Below are 18,603 nucleotides of genomic sequence, written 5' to 3'. Positions count from 1 at the left end.
TCCTCTCTCAGCCCCAACCCCCCTGGACGGAGACGAGCCCCTGTAGCGGGGTCAGCCTCCAGCCCCCAGGCAGAGGCCGGGCTCAGCACAACAGGACGGGAAGGACAAACCTGCACCCCACTGCACAGTGGCGCCCCCTCTGGCCCCGCCACTCCCCTCGGGGCCTCCACCAGGTGAGGGGGGGTCGGGGTGTCCATTCAGTCGCCGCTGTGGCCTCAGGACTCGCCGCCTCGCTCACACGCTTCTGCCGTCACCTCTTACCTACGGGCAGGTGCATTCGGTGGGACTCCGGGCCCACTTCCAGTAGCGCTGGGGGCCGGGGCTGGGCCTGGAGCCCCCACATGCACACTTCGTTCCCTCCGAGCCCCCACCCTGCAAACCAGGCCTTTCCTTCCCTTTGGGGCGCACCTGCCACGCTCAAGGAACCATATGGGATGCCGGAGATGGAACCTGAGTCGGGCGTATGCCAGGCAAGCACGCAACCTGCTGTGCTAAGTCTCTGGCCCAACCGTTTTAGACTCAGCTCAACGCCACCTCCTCCAGGCAGCCTCTTTTGACCACCTCTGACCCCCTGCTACCACAACCACCTTCAGTGCTAGGCCCAGCCAGCCACTGTCCTCACCCCTCACTGCAGAGACATGGCAGGGGGATACGTCCGTTCTTTAGCATCTTTATTATCGGACCTGGAGCCCCCCTCCCCCGGACTCCCCAACTCGGTGGTGTAGATGTCTCTTAGCATCATGCCAGGCAGAATGCGAAGTAGGCAGCAGAGAGCACTGGAAGGCGAGTCACCATGGGCAGGTGACTGCAGCTCTGACCCCCCCCAGTCTGACAGGCAGGGTGGAGAGCAGGCCTGCCTTGGGGGGCAGTGGACACGGAGGGCCCCTCCGGCCTCCCTGGACGGGGCACATGAGTAGTCGCCAGGCCTGAGGCAGAAGCAGCTCCTTGGGGCTTCTGGGGCCGCCCCGCTGCCCAGTGCCCCCTGCCTGGGTCCCGGCTCAGATGGGGTGCACGAACTGGTAGACCAGGCGCTGGGAGACGTCGGGCTTGCGGATGATGCCCTTCTTGTAATACTGGCGGATGGAGCGGCTCAGCTTGTCGTAGTTCATGGCGGGCCGGTTCTTGCGGATGCCCCAGAGCCGCGCCACCTGGGCCGAGTCCTCAATCTTGAAGATGCCTGTGGGGAGCGGGCAGGCCCCAGGCGGTGGGTGCGGCGGCAGAAGGGGGAGAGAGGGGGAGCAAGAGTTAGTCTCCTATGGAGCCTGGGATCCAGCGGGGCTGGGGGGCCAGGCCTCCCCCCGGGGGGCGTATGGACGAGGCAGCCCCCAGGGAGTGAGTGGCACACTGGCAGGTCACACACTGGCGGCCACGGGACAAGCCCAGGTCACCCTGGCGGGCTACAGGGACCCCGAGGGCTTGGCCAGGCCCCTCCTGCACGCCTGCACCCCCTCTCCGCCTGCCCCCCCCCCACACACCCTGGCACACCACCTTCCCAGCCCTGGTCTACAGGGACCCTGAGGGCCTGGCCAGGCCCCTCCTGCACGCCCTGCCCCCTCTTTCTGCCTGCCACACACACACACACACACACACACACACACACCCTGGCACGCCACCTTCCCAGCCCTGGCTGCCTGGCTGACAGCCTGTACGCCCGCGAGGTCCGCTGCACGCGCTGCAGCCCCCAAGCCCGCTCCAAAGGAACGGAGAGGAGGGGGCAGGAGGAACGGACTCGAGAGGGATCAGCTGGGTTTGGAGCCCGGCTCTGCCTCTTTCTGCTTTAGAACCTCTCTGTGCCCCCTCCTTTCCTTCCCTACGCAGGGAGTTGGGGTATCCGCCAAGTGGTGGGGGGGGCTGCAGAAAGACAGGGTGGGAGCCCTTGGGATGCAGACCTCCTCCGCCACAGGCCCAGGCCAGCACACGCTTCCTCCAGGAAGCCTTCCCTGGCCATCCACCCTCACCACCCTGATCTTCCTTTCTCAGAGGGCAGTCTCGAGGCCATCTCAAACCCATCCACAGGCTCCTTGCGTCTTGCACAGAAACTATAACCTTCGGACCTCTCACACATAGCCCCACGCAGAGGGCAAGTCCTCCGGGCCCGTGGCCCCCTGCAGCCCAGCGTGCACTGCACACATGCTCATTGCACTGCTACTGGTCCCGGCGGGACAGCGGGCACCTCCCTGCCACCCCCGGAGACGGCAGTTCTCAGTCAGTGTCTGCCGAGCAAGTATGGACCAGAGACTTGACAAACTTCATAAAGTCTGTTGAGTGAATGAATTGTCCCGTTTTGCAGATGAGAAGACTTAGGATTTGGCAGCCACAGCTGCTTGTGGCAGGAGGGGGGTCCTAGAGCCCAACTTCCTTGGCTCTGAGCGGTTTTCAAACAGGCGCCCACAAATAGCTCCCCACAAAGGCCTAGCCCTATACTGTTCGCCTAGCCACATGCAGCTCTGAGCACTTGAAAAGGGAAATTTGAACTGAGACAGAATTAAATACCTGACTTTGAAGAGTTAGTCAAGCATTTTATTAATGTTTTGGGGAGAGAGGTCCTCCCGAGTGGTACTCAGCAAGTTCGAGGGCCCCACCCGTGATCCTGGGCTCCCGGCACAGTGCTCGGGCCTGAGGATGCTACTGGGTACTGAGGTGGCCGGGCTATGCCAGTGGTACTTGGGGCTCCCAGGGCTGTACCCAGAGATGCTGGAGAAACCATGTGGTGCCAGAAATCAAGTCAGGGGTGGGGGGAACGCTGTGCATATACCCTAACTGCTATAAATAAGTACCCAACTGCTATACTATCTCCCGACCCTTAGTTTTATATTGATACGTTAACATGATCATAAATTCTAATACTGGGTTAAATGTAAAACCACATTAAAATTAAATTTACCTGCCTAGAAAGTAACTTAAAAATCTGTAATAACCGGGGCTAGGGAGATAGTACAGTTCAGGTGCTTGCTTGCATCCCACTCGTCCAGGTTCCAATCCCCTGCGCCGCGTAGGGTCCCCAAAGGACCAGTAGGGGTCACTCCTGAGCACAGCCAGGAACAGCCCAGAGCACTGCTGGGTGTGGCCCCAAAGGCCCCAACACCTCTCCTCCACCCCCAATAATCGACGATGACAGACACTTGGTCTGCAATGAAGGGGTCGCATTTGCTGTGTCACACTGGGAAACTGCCAGCCCCCCGGGGTCAGCACTGACATCAGCACACAGCGCAGCCTCCGGGCCTCCCCTGGTCTTCCTCAGCTTCTAGCCACTTCCCGAGAAGCCGTGAGGCGTTGAGGGCAAAGCTGTATGTCAGCTGCTCTATGGCCCTGCGCGTCCCAGGACCACGTGGCTCTGGGGGTCCTAACCTGGTAAGGACTCCCAAGAGGGCAGCACCAAGGGCAAGGGGTGCGGGAGAGCTCTGCAGCTGGGACCCCCAGGCCGGCTCCCATGAACCCCAGAACATGCGTCCTGGCCGGCCCTGAGCGCCCGCAGGGCCCCACTCACCCTTCTCCTTGTTGAGCCACCGGATGAAGCGGCCGTAGCTGTGGGGCTTCAGCAGCAGCTCCTTGAGGAACTGCCACAGGTGGATGGGCTGCCCGGAGCACGACGAGTCCACCTCGCTGTCCGTCCAGCTTTCCTCCACCGTAGAGGCTGGGTAGCCGGGAGGACAAGAGAGCAGTAAGCAGGGAAGTCCCCTGCAGTAATAGCAGACACCCCTGCACCCCATCCCCTGCAGTAATAGCAGACACCCCTGCACCCCATCCCCTGCAGTAATAGCAGACACCCCTGCACCCGACTCTGCAGCCCAAAGCCCCGCCCTTCCCGTCCAGGCCCCGCCCATCCAGCCAAGGTGATGCTCCCAGGCCAGGCCCCCTCCGAACAAGGCCCCGCCCATCCAGGCCAGGCCCCGCCCATCTAACCAAGACCCGCCCTCCCAGTCAGGCCCCGCCCCTTCAGCCAAGGCCCGCCCCTCCCAGCCAGGCCCCGCCCAGCCGGCCAAGGCCCCGCCCCCAGGCCTGGCCCTGCCCGTCAGCCCCTCCCCTCCCGACAATACCCTGTCCCTCATACCACAGAAGTGCATGGCCCCCGGCGAAGTCCTTTCTTTCATCCAGGCCGCTGTGGGACAAGAGGAGGGACCCAGAATGGAGGGCATGTGGTGGAATGGTGGTGGGCCATGGCTGTTCCCCAGGATTCTGGGCAAGGCGTCTATTTCCAGTAGGGACCTCCAGATGGAGGCACCCCAGGGACCCTCCCGCAGGGCTCCTCTGAGAGCAGCTCGGCCGCCCCCTTTGCCCTCGTGTAAGGAAGACATCAAGATGGTGGGAACTTGGGGGTCGCCAGGCCCTCCAGCCGTCCTGCTCTCTGCCTAGCCCTCCAAGGCCGCCTGTGCTCACATCACCCTGATCTGAGCCGCACTGCCCGCCCCGTGGAGCGGGGTGTCCTCCCGGCTGCTCACCTGTCTCAGAGGGGGACCCGGGGACAGGAGTGAGCACTGCCACCCCTCCAGGGGCGCTGTGCCTCCCGGGGGTTCCCAGGGGCCCTTGTCTGCCCCGGGGCGCTGTGCTCCCCGAGGCTCCGTGTATGTGTGGAGGGGCCAGATGAGACTCTGAGATGAGACCCTTAACCGGAAGCAGCTGACAAGGCCCTTCAAAGGCGCCTTCACTGCTGGGGAGAAGTCCCCCTGGGCCCGGAGAGCAGAGAGGGGACGCTGTGGTCTTTGTGTTTCAGAGAAAACGTGAAAACACACACGTGGGCCAGAGCAAGGGCTGCTTCCCTGCGTGCTGAGCGTCACTGTTTAGCTTAGTTTTTAAAATGCACATGTTACATTGCCATTTCCCTCATGAAAACACAAAAGGAATAATAAATTTTTTACACTTTTCTTTTTTGAAGGAAAAAAAGGGAGTTCTGGAACCGCATCTTTAAATGCTTAGGAGCTACTCCGGGGTCTGTGCTCAGGGGTAACTCTTGTGGTGCTCAGAAAACCGTATGAGATGTCGCATCAAGGATCCAACTAGGGTAACCACGTCAAGGCAGCTACCTTACCCCTGTACTAGTTGGCTCAAGAAACAAACAAGGGGCTGGAGCGATAGCACAGCGGGTAGGGCATTTGCCTTGCACGCGACCAACCCCGGTTCGATTCCCAGCATCCCATATGGTTCCCTGAGCACCTCCAGGGGTGATTTCTGAGTGCAGAGCCAGGAGTAACCCCTGTGCATCGCCAGGTGTGACTCAAAAAGCAAAAAAAAAAAAAAAAAAAATTGAGTACAAAGGATGACTTCACAGTCCCACAGTTCATGCCGACCCTGACATTTGGGACCTCACAGCATTAATTATTTTTGTTTGTTTGGCCCAAAGCCAGCAGTGCTTAGGGCTTACTCTGGGCAGGGCTCAGGGGCCATAGGAGGTGCTGGGGATGGAACCTGGGTCAGCCATGTGCAAGGCGAGCGCCCTGCCCTCTGTGCCATTTTTCTGGCCCCAGGTTCTACCTTTACTCTTTGAGGTGCCTCTCCTGGCTGTGTTGAGGGGTGCGCAGGGGGTCATGCTGGGGATCGAACCTGGGTTCTGACCGGCACAAGTAACCTGCTCTCCTGATCCCTGGCCCTTTTCCCTCCCTCCATCCAACCAAAGCCCTGCCCTTCAGGCCAGGCCCCGCCCCTCCAGCCAAGGCCCCGCCCATCCCGGTCCATAGGCAGCCTGGCTGAACTGTCCTCGGCCCTCTGGCTGGGCCCCTGTGGGGAATGCGCCCCCGCGCCATGCCCACCTGATTTCCAGATGTCCAGGTGGGCGTGCAGCACGTCCCCGCCCAGGGGCGAGCGCTGGCGGAACTGCTCCTCCGACATGGCACACAGCTCCTTGCCCCCCAGCTCCTGGAAGGCCTTGCCCACCGGGGGCAGCCGGTACTGGTGCTCCGTCCACAGGAGCCACTTCTGCACATTGCCAGGGCTCCAGTCCACCGGGTCTGTGCGAGAGACACCCCTCAGGTCCCGGCCCCGCACACGCGCCCCGCTCTGCTCCCTGGCTCCGTCAGGGAGACCTGGGACGGGGGCTCGGGCTCCCGCTGTGGGGACAGGCGAGGCTGACGCGGCCTGGAGGGGTCCTGGGGACAGGGGTGCCCAGGGAGAAAGAGGGTGAGGGGAAGTCTGGGCCCTCCGGACAGACTTGGCTTGGACAGACAGACAAACGCCTTTCCCCTACCTACCCCCCAGTCCTTGAGTCCTCCCAGATCCTCTAAAGAACCTTCTGGATCTTTTAGGTGGGGACTAGGGGAGGCAGCACCGTAAGGCGCTTCCATGCCAGGCCAACCGGGCTTTGATCCCTGGTACCCCATATGGTCCCCCAAGCCCTACCAGGAGTGATCCCTGAGCACCGAGGTGGGAGCACTAGAGGTGTGGCCCAAAGACCAAAACCAAAGAAAGAAGAATCTTGGGGGAGCCCCACCTGGAAGGAAAGGTGACGCCCACTGAGACATCCCCCCATGCCCCCTCCCCCAGTGCCACCGGGAATTAGCGCCTGCCCGCCCCCACGCCCGCTGTAGCTGACGAATGAAGCGGCTGAGGCAGAAGGCAGCCAGCGGCCTCGCCCAGCCCCCAACAAAGCGCTGGTGCCGGAAGCCAGCCCGAAAGCAGGGGACGGCCTGGACAGAGTCCCTGGCAGGCCCACGTCTCCCTGGGAGCCAGGGGGCCGGGGTGGGGGGGCAGGGACAATGGGGCCTCCGCGCCAACACGGTTCTGAGCCGGCGACCTGCAGGTCGGGCTGCCCGCACTGAGCAAACCCGTGTCCCTGCCCTGCCGGGGTCAGAGCCATTTATTTCTGTCTCCATTGTTCCTGGGCATCACCGGGAGCACTGCTCCGTGGGAACACCCGGGGGTGGTGCGGACGGGCACAGGACAGCCGGAGGACTGGGCTCTGGGCACGGGGCTGTTGGGGTGCAAGGGCCAGGCCCCCCGCTGGTCTGCACACACGCGCAGACCCCTGGTGCCCCCGGTCAGCCCGCAGCGCCGACCTGCCACGCGTCTGGCTCTCTTTATTGGGGGCCTCTCTGGGTGATGCTCAGGGATTCGTCAGGCCAGGCCTCTCTCCCGCCTGCACCCTCCCCGCCCCCAACACCAGCTCCAGGAACCGGGGGCTCTGGGCTGCCTCACCCCTCTGGCCCCAGGGCCAACGCACCATCTGGCCTGGGAAAAAGTTTCTGTTTGGGGAAACTGTGGGGCGCAGAACTGGGATGGAGGAGAGACCGACCCAATGCCTGTCTGCAGGGAGGGCCGGGGTGCACGTTCCAGAGGGGGACACGGATGGTCGGGCCACACAGCAGGACACGCCGGGGGGCAGCAGAGGGGGCTAAATGGAGCAAATGCTTTATTATTATTATTATTGCTTTTTGGGTCACACCCAGCGATGCACAGGGTTTACCCCTGGCTCTGCACTCAGGAATTACTCCTGGCGGTGCTCAGGGGACCACATGGGATGCTGGGAATTGAACCCGGGTCGGCCGCGTGCAAGGCAAACGCCCTACCCGCTGTGCTATCACTCCAGCCCCTATTATTTTTATTATTATTAGATGTATTTTGGGAGGCGCCACACCTGGTGGTGCACAGGGCCCACGTGCGAAGCACACGTGACTCCAGGCTCTGCGCAGGGGTGTCTCCCGGCTTGGCTGTGCGCAGGGCCGGGCCCGACTCGCTGCTCTCTCCCTCTCAGCCCGGGGCCGGCGGCCCAAGGAGCCAGAGGCGCCTCATGGACCTGGTGCCCGAGGTGGTCCTGGGGCGATGCGGGAGATCCTGCTAGTGGGGGCGGGCGCCCCCGGGCCCCGCCCCCGCGCGGAGGAGGCGGCGTGCGGGGGCGGGCGGGAGCGGGGGCGGGACCCCCGGGCTCACCCGCCGTGATGTTGAGCAGCTTGCAGGCCGTCTCGATGTCCTTGAGCACCTCCCCCACCACCATGGTCTGCACCTGCTCCAGCGACTGCTCCTCCAGCGCCAGCGTGCCGGGCGCCAGGTCCAGGCTGCCCCCCGGGGCTTGGCTGTCGATGACCGGGCACTGCTCGGGCTCCTCCGGCCGCTCCTCGCGGCCGCCGCTGGCCGCGGGGCCCTTGGGGGTCCAGGCGCCGGGGTCGGGACACAGCATGTCGAAGTAGGAGAGGTAGAAGGCCGAGAGGCCCGGCTCGGGGGTGCCCGGCGGGCTGGGGCTCCAGTCCTGCCGCTCGGGGCCCGCGGCGCCCACCGCCTTCTCCAGGCCTGTCCGCAGCGCGGCGTCGGGGGGCAGCAGCAGGCGGCCGGGGGCCCCGCTCAGGCCCGGGCTGGCACTGCCCATGGCGCCGCGGCTCAGCTCCGGGGCTGCGTCTGCGGGAGCGAGGACAGAGAGAGGGTGGGGGTCTGGGGGTGCGAGGCGGGTTCCTGGGATGAGGGGCTGCTCGGGACGTGCCCCCGGGGAGGGAGGGGCAGCTTCTGGGCCACTGGGACGGGGCTGGGCAGACGGGAAAGAGCAAGCGGGGGCGGGGGGCGCGTGGGCAGTGGGCAGCCCCCGCCCCAGGAGGCCAGGCCCCGAGACTAGGGAGCCAGGCGCTACCTGGCCCCGGGGCGGACTCAATTCCACTGGACACTTGAGAGACCTGAGGCCGGGTCCTGGGTGTTGCGGGTCCCCAGCCCCGCGGAGGTTTCTCTGAGGGCTCTGGCCGGTCCCCCTCACTCTCCCGGCAAGGCCAGGAGGGAGGGAGAAGGCCACAGACACGCTCGCCCGGTGTCCCCCTGCCCGTGTCCACGCCCCATGCTCAGCCCGGCTTCAGTCCCCGACACGCCTTGCTCTTCCCCGGAAGCCGTCCTCTTGGGGTGCTCCCAGAGCCTCCCCTCTCCCCGAAGCTGTGGAGGGGGTGCCCTTGGGGTGGCCTCGGGGCTGCTCTGAGAAGGTGCCCAGCCCTCGGCGACCCTGACGCCTCCCTGGGACCCGAGCGGCCTTGCCTGGGACCTCAAGGTCCCCCTCCCTCTCGGTCACCCCGGTTTGTCTGAGTCGGGGCCCCTTCCCTGAGCCCCCTACTGGGACAGAAGGCCCGTTGAGATGTGCAGGTACCGGTACGCCAAGGTTTCTGGAAGTTTCCGTGGCTGTGGGCTTGCGGCTCAGAGCAAAGCAGGGCAAGGAAGATGGTGACCGACCCCAGCTCAGACCCCCGGGCTGCCCTGAGGCGGGGGAGGGGTCTGAGCCCCTTGGGGTGCACAGAGACGCTCGATCACATGACTGCCGGGTGGTGGGGGATGCCCTGCTCCAGGCCTGTCCTTCCCCACCTGCAGCCATCAGCCCCTCCCCCCCTCCCCTCCTGACACGTGCGGCCACAGGTGGGCCCGGGGGCCCGAGGGGACGTGAGAGCAGCTTCGCCCTGCGGCCAGCCTGCCCTCCTTGCTCTCCTCAGGGTGCCCGTCCGCGCTGGGCAGCCCCCGGGCCCTGGCGGGAGGGTGTGCCCGCGCGGGGGAGGGCGGCCTGTGATTTCCACTTTCCCTTTGAAGGGCTCCTCCGAGTGCCAAGGAAGGAAAGGTCAGGGGAGGGAGGGGCGGGCCGGGTGTCTCGGCGGACACGGGGCCGGTCTGGCGCCGTGTCAAGTCCTTCTGTGTAAACACACGTGTGTGCCGTGGGCTCCTGGTATTTACCCAGGCGACACCAGCAGCCCTCTCTGCCCTGGGTCCCCACCCTGCCCGGGGGCCCACACCCTTCCCCTCTGGGGCCCCACCCTTGCAGCGTCCCCTCTCCCCTCACCCCACCCTCCAGCCCCTCCTGCCCCTCCCGCCCGCCCCTTCCAGGTCCCCAGCCTTCCCGTAGCTGCCACGTTAGGACAGACTCTGCCAACAGCCCGGGCCGCGTGCCAGGGAGACGGCACCTCTCCAGGAAGCAGAACCTGCTCCAGGTGCCCTCCTGTTGGCGGGGGGTGGAGGCAGGGGCGCGGGGTGGGGGCCGGGGGGGCGCTCGGTAGAGCAGGGGCTGACAGATACCTGCCGCCCTGACAGGTATCGGGGGAGCGCCTGAGCCAGTCACCCTCAGGCGCGTCCTCTGCCCGGCCAGACCTGCTTCCCGAGGACCGTGAGGGGCAGGAAGCTCAGACTCGGGTCCACATCTCCAGACTCCTGGCTCAGTGCTCCTCCGCCATACTCCACATGCCCGCTGCCTGGACCTGCTACCGGGGAGCACTTCCCAGCTCCCACATGTTCCCGGGGACAGAGGGGGCAGGCCACGGGCAGGAGAGAGAGCCCCTGGGCTCAGGCACCTGCTGGGTGTGCGTTGACCCCTGGCTTATACCCCTGGCACCACAAATGGTCCGCCAGCCGGGGGTCACTCCTGCGCACAGGCCAGGAATAGCCCCCGAGCAAAGCCCCCCCAAAAGGGCTGCCAACCACAGGTTACAGGTGGGGCAGGACGTGCCTGACCCCAGTAGCCCGGGCTAGGGCAACCTCAGCGTGGGGCCAGAGGTCAGGGGTCAGAGGTTGTTCGCCCAGCTCGGGGCAGAACTCTGGAAGAGAGAAGCGTCTCCGGGTACTTCCTCCCCTTCACCACTCGCGCCTGGGCTGGAGCCCCACGGCGGAAGCCAGCCTTGAGGTGCATGCGGGGACGCCGGGGAAGGGCGTCTCTGGATTCCCTCCCGGGCCCCCGGCTGGCCAGTCCACCTTCCTGGAGCCCCGCTTCTCCTGACAGGCCTGCGAGATCCATCCACCCAGCGGTGCTCAGGCTCTGAGCTCAGTGCAGGGGAACCATATGGGATGCCGGGGGTCGAGCCCTCCCTGCTGGATGGTGGCCCCGCCCTCCGGCCCAGCTCATTCGCCTGTGCCCTTTCGTCTGGACCCCTCCGCTCAGGAAAGCCCCCGGCGCCCCACGCCCACCCTGCTCCGTCCTCGTGGCCGAAGCCTGCTCTGAGGTCACCACCCGAGCCGGAAGGAACCTTGTGCTCTGACTGTTTCCTGTCTCCATGGCACTGCGGGGTCCCGAGGAGCAACACACTCGCTGGCTGGACACGGGTCCGAGTCACACAGGACCCGACCAGAAGGGCCTGCCTTGTTTCTGACCACCGGCCTTTGGCCCGAGATGCCCCTTTTCTTTCCATCCCCGTTCAGCCTGAAGCCCTCCTCCCCTAGGATGGCCTCCCAGACTGCTCCCTCTCTCAGTGCTCCTCACCTGTGCCACTCATCAGCCACACGCACCTCCCACGGGAGGATCTTTCCAGAGGACCAGGGGTCCCGGGGGGAAATCAGTCACACCGCAGAGCCTGGACATGACCACAGGCCTGCTGGCCCCCGGCCACTGCTCCTGGGCGCCTACGCCTGGGGTCCTGCAGGGCTGCGGCCCAGCCTCCCACCTCGCCTCCTGGTGTCTGGATTGAGACTCTGTCCTGACTCCCTCCGGCCACATGCACACGGAGAAAGCCGGTGACAGCTGGGGCAGGGTCCGAGGATCCCTGGGGTGGGGCCCTGCCCCCCTGCCAGGAAGTCAGGAGAAGGGGAGAGGGGAGAGGGTCCGTGAGCCGAGCGGCCTGCCCGGGGCCAGGACGGGCCCCTGTACCCCGCTTCCCCCGGGGCCCCCACCCAGCGCCCCGGCAGAGCTGGGGCAGAGCAGCCCTGAGAAGTGGAGTCGACTGGCCCCTGTCTGGGGACCCCGCCCAGTCTCCACTTCCCGCTGTCAGTGCTCGGGCAGGGGGGGGCCCGGTGTGGCCCCACGGTGACCCTGGGCTCCAGGGAGTCTGAGCACTGCTGGGGGTGAGGGCAGACCCCTTTTCACAAACGGGGGGCCTGCTCCAGCCCCCGAGAGCATCTGCTGCCCAGTGGCCCCCGCCACTCGCCCCTGCTCCTTTGACATGTCAGAGTCGGGACATGGCAGGGGTGTGGCCAGGCTGATTTGCAGAGTGGACAGGGGCCTGTGAATGACCCCAACCAGGCTCCAGCTCGCCTGAGACCCCCAGGCTGGGCCCCCAGCCCGCCTGAACACTGCTGCCCCCTGCTGGCTCCCACCCTCCCACCACACTCGTCTCCCTGAGGCTGCCCCCAACCCACCCCCGCCACCCCTCTCCCCTTCTGTGCAGTGACTGCTGCCCAGGCTCTGTCCTGCAGCTGCCCACAACTGCGCCCCGGCAACTGGCCTTTGTCCACTGGACAGAGCCCTGTTTCTCAGGGGCAGTTCGGCCATCCCTCAGCCCCCACCCAGCTGACCCCAGCTGGGGTACTGTAGCACTGTCCTGTTGTTCATCAATTTGCTCTAGAGCACCAGTAACGTCTCCATTGTGAGACTTGTTACTTTGTTACTGTTTTTGGCATATTGAATACTCCACGGGGAGCTTGCAAGGCTCTGCTGTGCGGGTGGGATACTCTCGGTAGCTTGCTGGGCTCTCCGAGAGGGATGGAGGAATCGAACCCGGGTCAGCCGCCTGCAAGGTAAATGCCCTACCTGCTGTGCTGTCGCTCCAGTCCGCCCAGCTGAGGTATCCCGGGACAAAGAGGAGGGAGGGGCGTGGGGCAGCTGAGGGGTCCGGGCTGTCTGGCCTTCAGGGGCCGCATGCTTCCGGGGCCCCTGATGTTCTCGCACCGCCTCAGGGCCTGAGCCAGCTCCCTGGGGCGCTCTGTTCTCTGAGACCTCAGAGGGGTTGGGGGCCTCGGGCCTGGGGTGTGGGGGAGACATGGGGGTGCAGGATCAGAGGCTCAGGGGCGGGGGAAGGGGCACGGGAATGGGGCAGCCTCGGCTGGGATGGAGGGAGACAGTCCCCAGAGCTCTGGCCGGGGCTGGGAGCCCCAAGTCCCTGCCGTGTGGGCTCCAGGGAACCCTCATCCTGGCCTGGGTGCCCCCAAGAACAGCCCCCACGGCCCGGGGGCAACAGGTCAGCCCCACCTCGGGGACCCCACATGTGTCTGGGGGCCGAGGGGGCACTGGAGCCCGAGCCCTCATTTCAGACTCCACGCCCCAGTGAGCCCCTTTTGCCTCTGCTCAGGCCACTCGCTGCCCGGAAACACCCGCCCCGCAGGGACCACTGGGACTCGGGGGGCTCGGGGCCCCTCTCAGCCTCAGCTCACCCCAAACTCGAGTGGCTCATGGGGAGGGCCGGGAAGGGCTCGGCGCCCCTGGGGGTGTGGCCCCCCCAGGTCTGTGACGTCGCCGGGGTCCACCCTCCGCTCCACGGTCCCAACGGGGGTGCGTGGTCTCTGCTCTGTGACCCAGAGAGCCTCCCTCTGTGTCCCCCCCACACCGCCGGGTTTGAGGGGGGAGCAGTTGAGGGGCCCTGGGGCAGACTCTGCAGGGCTGACACTGTCGGCAGAGCGGGGTGCGGCCGGCCCCCTTCTGGGGTGGGAACCTGGGCGCCCCCTCCCTACTGCCCTCACGGCACACACTGTCCACCTGGCCCTGCCCAGTCCTGCAGACCCGGGCCCAGGAGGGAGTGGGAATGAGGGGTGCGAGGATCTGGACCCCAGCGGCCCCCCGTAGCAAGCACGGATGCTGCCGTCCCCTCAGGCAGGGGGGCCGTCCCATGACAGTCTCGTTTCTCAGCCTCTGTGTCCCCATCTGCCCGTGGTCCCGTGACCCGCAGAGGCTGGCGGGCTCGGGGCTCCCCTCCTCCTTCTGGCACTGTCTCCGCTGAGCCCCACAAACCCGCCTCTTCTCTCTCTGTCCCTCCCTGCAGAGACTGACCCTAACCCAGCCAGGACGGAGGCGTGAGGGGCTGCGGTTGTCCCCCACCCCCGCCTCGGTCTCCGTAACACTAGACACCATGTTCCTGGCCCCGGGAAGGAGCAGGCGGCACCGGGAGCTGGGGACGGCACGACCGCCCGGAGGCGAGTGCGGCTGTCGGCTGTCAGCCGCTCTCCTGACTCCTGTGTTCCTGCCGCTCTGCTTCAGACACTCTGGCCTCGGAATCCGCAAACTCTCCCCCTGCTCCAGGCCGGAGACCAAGCCCAGGGCCTCGCCTGCAGGGGGGCTGCCCTCCGCTGAGCTACACCCCCGGGGCTGCATCTGGACACTCTCGGGGGGCCGGGGGAGAGAACGTGCTCTGAGAACCGGTCTTGAGGCTCGGAGGGGGTTTGGACACGAAGTGAAGAGTTGCCCGCGTTAGAGAAAACGCCCAGGTCCAGAACGAGCCGCGCAGGGAAGCCCAGGGCAGGCGCCACTCCCGTAGGGGGCCCAGCACTGGCGAGCGCGTGGGGGAGGCGGCGTGCCTGGCCCGGGGGTGGGGGGACGCTGTGGTGGCCGAGACCCTGATTTGAATCCCTGGTGCCAAGTACGGACTCCCGAGCACCTCCAGGGGTCACTGCGGACCACAGAAACAGCCCCTGCACACCTCTGGGCGGGCCCCGGCCTCTCCCGCAGTCAAGGCTGGAACAGCCGTGACACACACGGGCCGGGAGCGTGTCTCGGACCCCGAGCACTGTGCAGATTGACGGCTTTGCACAGACAAACAGAAACAGAAAAGGGTCACATGGATGAGCCGCTGGGGGGGTGGCGAGGAGAGGCCCCCCCCGCCAGCCTGCTGCGGGGAGCACTGGACAGGCTGGGGCCCAGCTGCTCAGACCAGCGGCTGCCCAGGCGAGGCTGGGCCAGTGCCTGCCACCCCCGCCTCACCCCTGGAGCAGAGGGGACCGGGAAGTGCACCCCCATCTTGGTGGTGCCGGGGGAACTTGTCGCCCCTCTTACTTTTGTCTGTTTGGGGGCCACACCCGGTGCTCAGGGCTTACTCTGGCGCCATACGGGGGCCGGGGATCGAGCACAGCCACGTGCCAGGGAACTGCCCCGCCCGCCGTCCTACCTCCCCAGGCCCTCCTCGCCCCTCTCTGCGCATGGGGGGGGTGAGGGGGGAGGGCTCTGGCCTGTGGGTCTCCCCCGCCCCCGCCTGCCTGTGACACTCAGGTCCGAGGGCGAGAAGGCGCAGTGCTGAGCTCACCCTCCGCTCTCCAGAGCCCCCCACCCCGACCCCCACCGGGGTACACGGGCCGGGGGAAGCTGGCAGGGGCGCCTCCTGGGCTGGGATATGCAAACCAGGAGGTCGGGAAGGAGCCCGGCATTAAATGTCAGGAAGGGCCCAGGGCGACTCGGGCTGAGCAAAGTTTGCTTTGGGAAGAGTCGTTCCACCTGACAGGCTGCTTGCTTGGCTGGGGGCACGGGGTGGGGCGCGCAGCAGGTGGGGGCAGGGGGGTCCCAGCCCGGGCTGGAGCTCTGACTTCCTGTCCGCCAGCTCAGCTCTGGGAACTGGGGTGACCGACCCGGGCTCCCCACCCGAGACTCAGTTGTCCCATCTGTTGAATGGGTTGTCAGGGCTTTTAAAAAATTTATTTATTGGGGTGCATTCAGCAGTGCTCGGGGTGGGGCACGCCCTGTACGGGGGAGGGGGCAGCACTGGCTTGAGGTGCTGGGGACCGAGCCCAGGCGCAACTGCTGGAGCCACAGGGCAGCCCTTCAGGGTGAAAGGGGCAGTGGTGGGGACTCCTGGACGAGGCGACAGTGGGACGCAGGGAAGAGGCCGGCAGCAGGGAAGGGCTGGGACTAGGAAAGGGGGGAGGCAACGGGGTGAGGAATGAGAGGAACAAAGGGAGAGAGGGTGTGGCAGGGGCCAAGGATGGTGTGCGGGAAAGCTAAGCACACCCCAGCTCTAGGAGACCCCAGGCCCCCCAACATACATTTCTGGCGAAGCTGTGGTTGGCCTGGTCCAGCTCCTATGCAGCCTGCAAAACCCCACTCTGGGCGACCTCCTCCACAAAGCCTCCTCTATCAGTTCAGTGCCTGTCTCGCCCGTTCCGCAGAGCAGCTGCGCGTGCGGGCGGGAGGAGAGCCTGCCCCCACCACACACTGCGTCCCCCCTGCACCTTCCCTTTGTTTCTGTTTTGGGGGTGCTCAGGGCTTGCAGCTGGCTCTGTGCTCCGGGATCACTCTTGGTCCTGCTCAGGGAACCATATGGGAAGCCGGGGCTCGAACCCAGGCTAGCTCCTGGCAAGGCAAACCACCATGCTGTCACTTGGGTGCCCCGGCACCTCTCCTTGTCGGAGGATGTGTGCCCACGGGCAGCCTGACCCCCTCGCCAGCCCCGGGCCTGCACCGTGTCCTCGCGCCCCCAGGGGCTCAGGCTGCTTTGGGCCGTTCACTGTGTTGGTGGAGTGCTCAGAGGCAGGGAGCAAGTGCTCCCACTCGCCCCCCTGGTCGAGCCTGCTCCCTCTGGTGGGGGGCCCCGGGGGAGCAGGGCTGGGCGCACAGAGAGGCTCCCAGGGGCCCGTTCGCCACGCCTCCCGGTGTGTTACCCCGTTTGGTACCGGGACACACCACAGTAGCCCTGTCGGGGCCGAGAGCTCAGCTTGGGCCCCCCAGTGCCTGGTGCTGAGGAAGCACCTCTGCGGCCACCCGAGGGCAGTCAGATGGCGGGGGCCCGCCCCGCCCGGGCAGCACCCTCAGCCCCTAACCTGCGGGACGCCAACACATGTCTCCTCTCCCCACTCCTGAGGGTCAGAGGTGCTGAGGCCTGTGGGGGGCAGTGGGGAGCAGAGTGGGACGGCCTGGGGGAGCCTCTGCCCAGCCCTGCCCAGCCCCTCCGGCCGGGCAGCCCGGCTGTTTGCTTTGTTACTCAGCCCAGCAGCTGGTACTGCGGAGACGCAGCTTTATTGGGGTGGCCACGAGGCTGTTTGCGGGGAGGTGGGGCGAGCCCCAGCCCGGGCAAGGAGGGAAAAGGCTGAGACCGTCGGAGGGCACGGGGGTCCCGAGGCTCCGGGATGGGGGTGGGCTGCTGTGGGGCCCGGCCGCCAGGGGCCGGCCGGGATGAAGGGTCCGGGGCCAGGAGACTGGGCCTGCGTGCACACGGGCGCACACACGCAACAGGCATTCACACACCCACGCATACACATGCATGCACACACACATGCAACAGGCATTCACACACCCACGCACACACATGCATGCATACACACATGCATGCAGGCATTCACGCACCCACGTACACACACACACATGCATACAGGCATTCATTCACATGTGTGCTTACACACGCATTCACACACATGCCCAGGTATGCACATGCACATACACATGCTCACACACACATACACGGTCACACACACTCATGCATACACACCCTCAAGTATGCACACACACATGCACACTTATGTGGGCTCACACATAGACACACAGGCTCACAACATATGCACAAGCTTACACACATACACATGTGCTCACACACAGACTAATGCACACACATACATGTGCGCGCGCACACACGCGCACACACACAGGCTGACACACATGCACACATGAATGAACCCTCCACCCCCCACACACGGTGCAGCCTCTGGGACCCCTGCCACCCAGCCCCTCAGCCTCTCACTCTGCCTCTGCGGCCCCGCGTCACGCCCCAGCAGGGAGTGGGCCGGGCATCTGTGCAGACCAGGCCCAGAGGCCAGCGTGTGCCCGTGGACCCCAGGGCCAGGTGGCTCCATCCACAGTGCTCCAGCAGCAGGTCCCGGCCCCAGACCCGACTCCACGGCTCCCTGCTGTACCCCTGTCCCCTGCCCCGGCTCCAGCGGGACCCTGCCAGGCTGTGGCCCCGGGGCCCCGTGGCAGCGCAGAAAGGCCGTTTGTGTTTCTCTAGCCAAGCAGAACCGGGCGCTCTCGGCCACGGCGCCCTCCGAGCCGCCTTCCTGCGGGCTGGGAGCGCAGGGGTGCCGGGCAGAGGGGCTGCCCAGGCCGCCCCAGGCCCGGGGCTCACCCAGCTGTGGGGTTGGCCCCAGGGGGCCCGGGAGCTGCGGGCGGAGGGGTCAGGCGTTGCTGAGGTGAGAGAGGTCCAGGACCCGGCGCTGGAGATGGTTCGGAGCGCGCACCCGCCCCTGCCCCCGTGCGGGCTGCTGTCACCCCCTCCCCAGCCACACTTACCCGTTAGCCGCCCGGCGCCCCCGGAGTCGTCCGCCGCTGTGCCAACCTCGGGGCCAGGGGCAGGCGCGGGCAGCTCAGGCCACTGCTGGGTCTCAGCCGGGCATCTGGGGGGCCAGGGGGCTCAGGTGGGCCGAGGGGGTCTGGGCCCTTGCGAGGAGCGGCCCGCTGGGGTCGCAGGGCAGATGCCTTGCCGGGAGCCCCGCCGCTGACCCAGGCACCTGCTGGCACTGTGGAAGACCCCGGCTGGGGGGCTCAGAGAGGGGCCGCGGGGGTCACTCGGGCGAGGGCCGCGGGCAGTGTGAAGGCAGCTGAGTGCAGGAATGTCCTGGGAGGAAGTCGGGCAGCCGAGATGAAGGGTTGGCCAGGGCCTGATTTCCCATTATAAGTAATCCTTCCTTATTTACCTGAGCAAACAGCTCCCGCTTACCTCAGACCACAGACGGGCTCCCAGTTAACCCTTGCAGGCCTTCCTGCCTGCCTGGGGGACCCACACCCGGCGGGGACTTTCACGCACGTACACACTCACACGCTCACTCACACTTATTCACTCGCCACACACACGGGCACATACTCATTCACTCATTCAGTCCCTCACACACACACACACCCTCACACACCCACTCACTCACACACTTATTCCTCACACACTTATTCACACACACACTTATTCACTCATTTCCTCACACACTCACACACTCACCTACACACTCATTCACTCCCTTTCTCACTCATTAGTCACTCACACACTCATTCACTCACACTCACTT

The 18,603-nt window shown here is 65.7% G+C and overlaps 1 protein-coding gene across 1 annotated transcript; it reads right to left on the bottom strand.

The window, feature by feature from the left end:
* Positions 1-780: 780 nt before the first annotated feature.
* On the bottom strand, positions 781-18,133 carry SPDEF (SAM pointed domain containing ETS transcription factor). Its single transcript, XM_004617645.2, has 6 exons — positions 17,837-18,133; positions 7,858-8,319; positions 5,745-5,942; positions 4,052-4,099; positions 3,488-3,634; positions 781-1,177 (listed from the first exon to the last, which is right to left on the bottom strand). Exons 2-6 carry the CDS (start codon positions 8,288-8,290, stop codon positions 999-1,001), a joined length of 1,005 nt encoding a protein of 334 aa, XP_004617702.1. The 5' UTR covers positions 8,291-8,319; positions 17,837-18,133; the 3' UTR covers positions 781-998.
* Between the last annotated feature and the right edge of the window lie 470 nt (positions 18,134-18,603).

The sequence above is a fragment of the Sorex araneus genome, chromosome 2, assembly GCF_027595985.1.
Source record: "Sorex araneus isolate mSorAra2 chromosome 2, mSorAra2.pri, whole genome shotgun sequence".
NCBI lineage: Eukaryota > Metazoa > Chordata > Mammalia > Eulipotyphla > Soricidae > Sorex > Sorex araneus.
Note: the sequence above shows the minus strand (reverse complement) of the source record. Positions and strands in the feature narration are given on the sequence as shown.

Coding starts and splice junctions, on each gene's coding strand:
- SPDEF (XM_004617645.2), bottom strand. CDS start 8,290: ATGGGCAGTGCCAGCCCGGGCCTGAGCGGGGCCCCCGGCCGCCTGCTG. Junction 5,943..7,857: donor GCTGCTCAACATCACGGCGG/GTGAGCCCGGGG, acceptor TCTCTCGCACAG/ACCCGGTGGACTGGAGCCCT. Junction 1,178..3,487: donor GTGGCTCAACAAGGAGAAGG/GTGAGTGGGGCC, acceptor CGCTCCCCACAG/GCATCTTCAAGATTGAGGAC.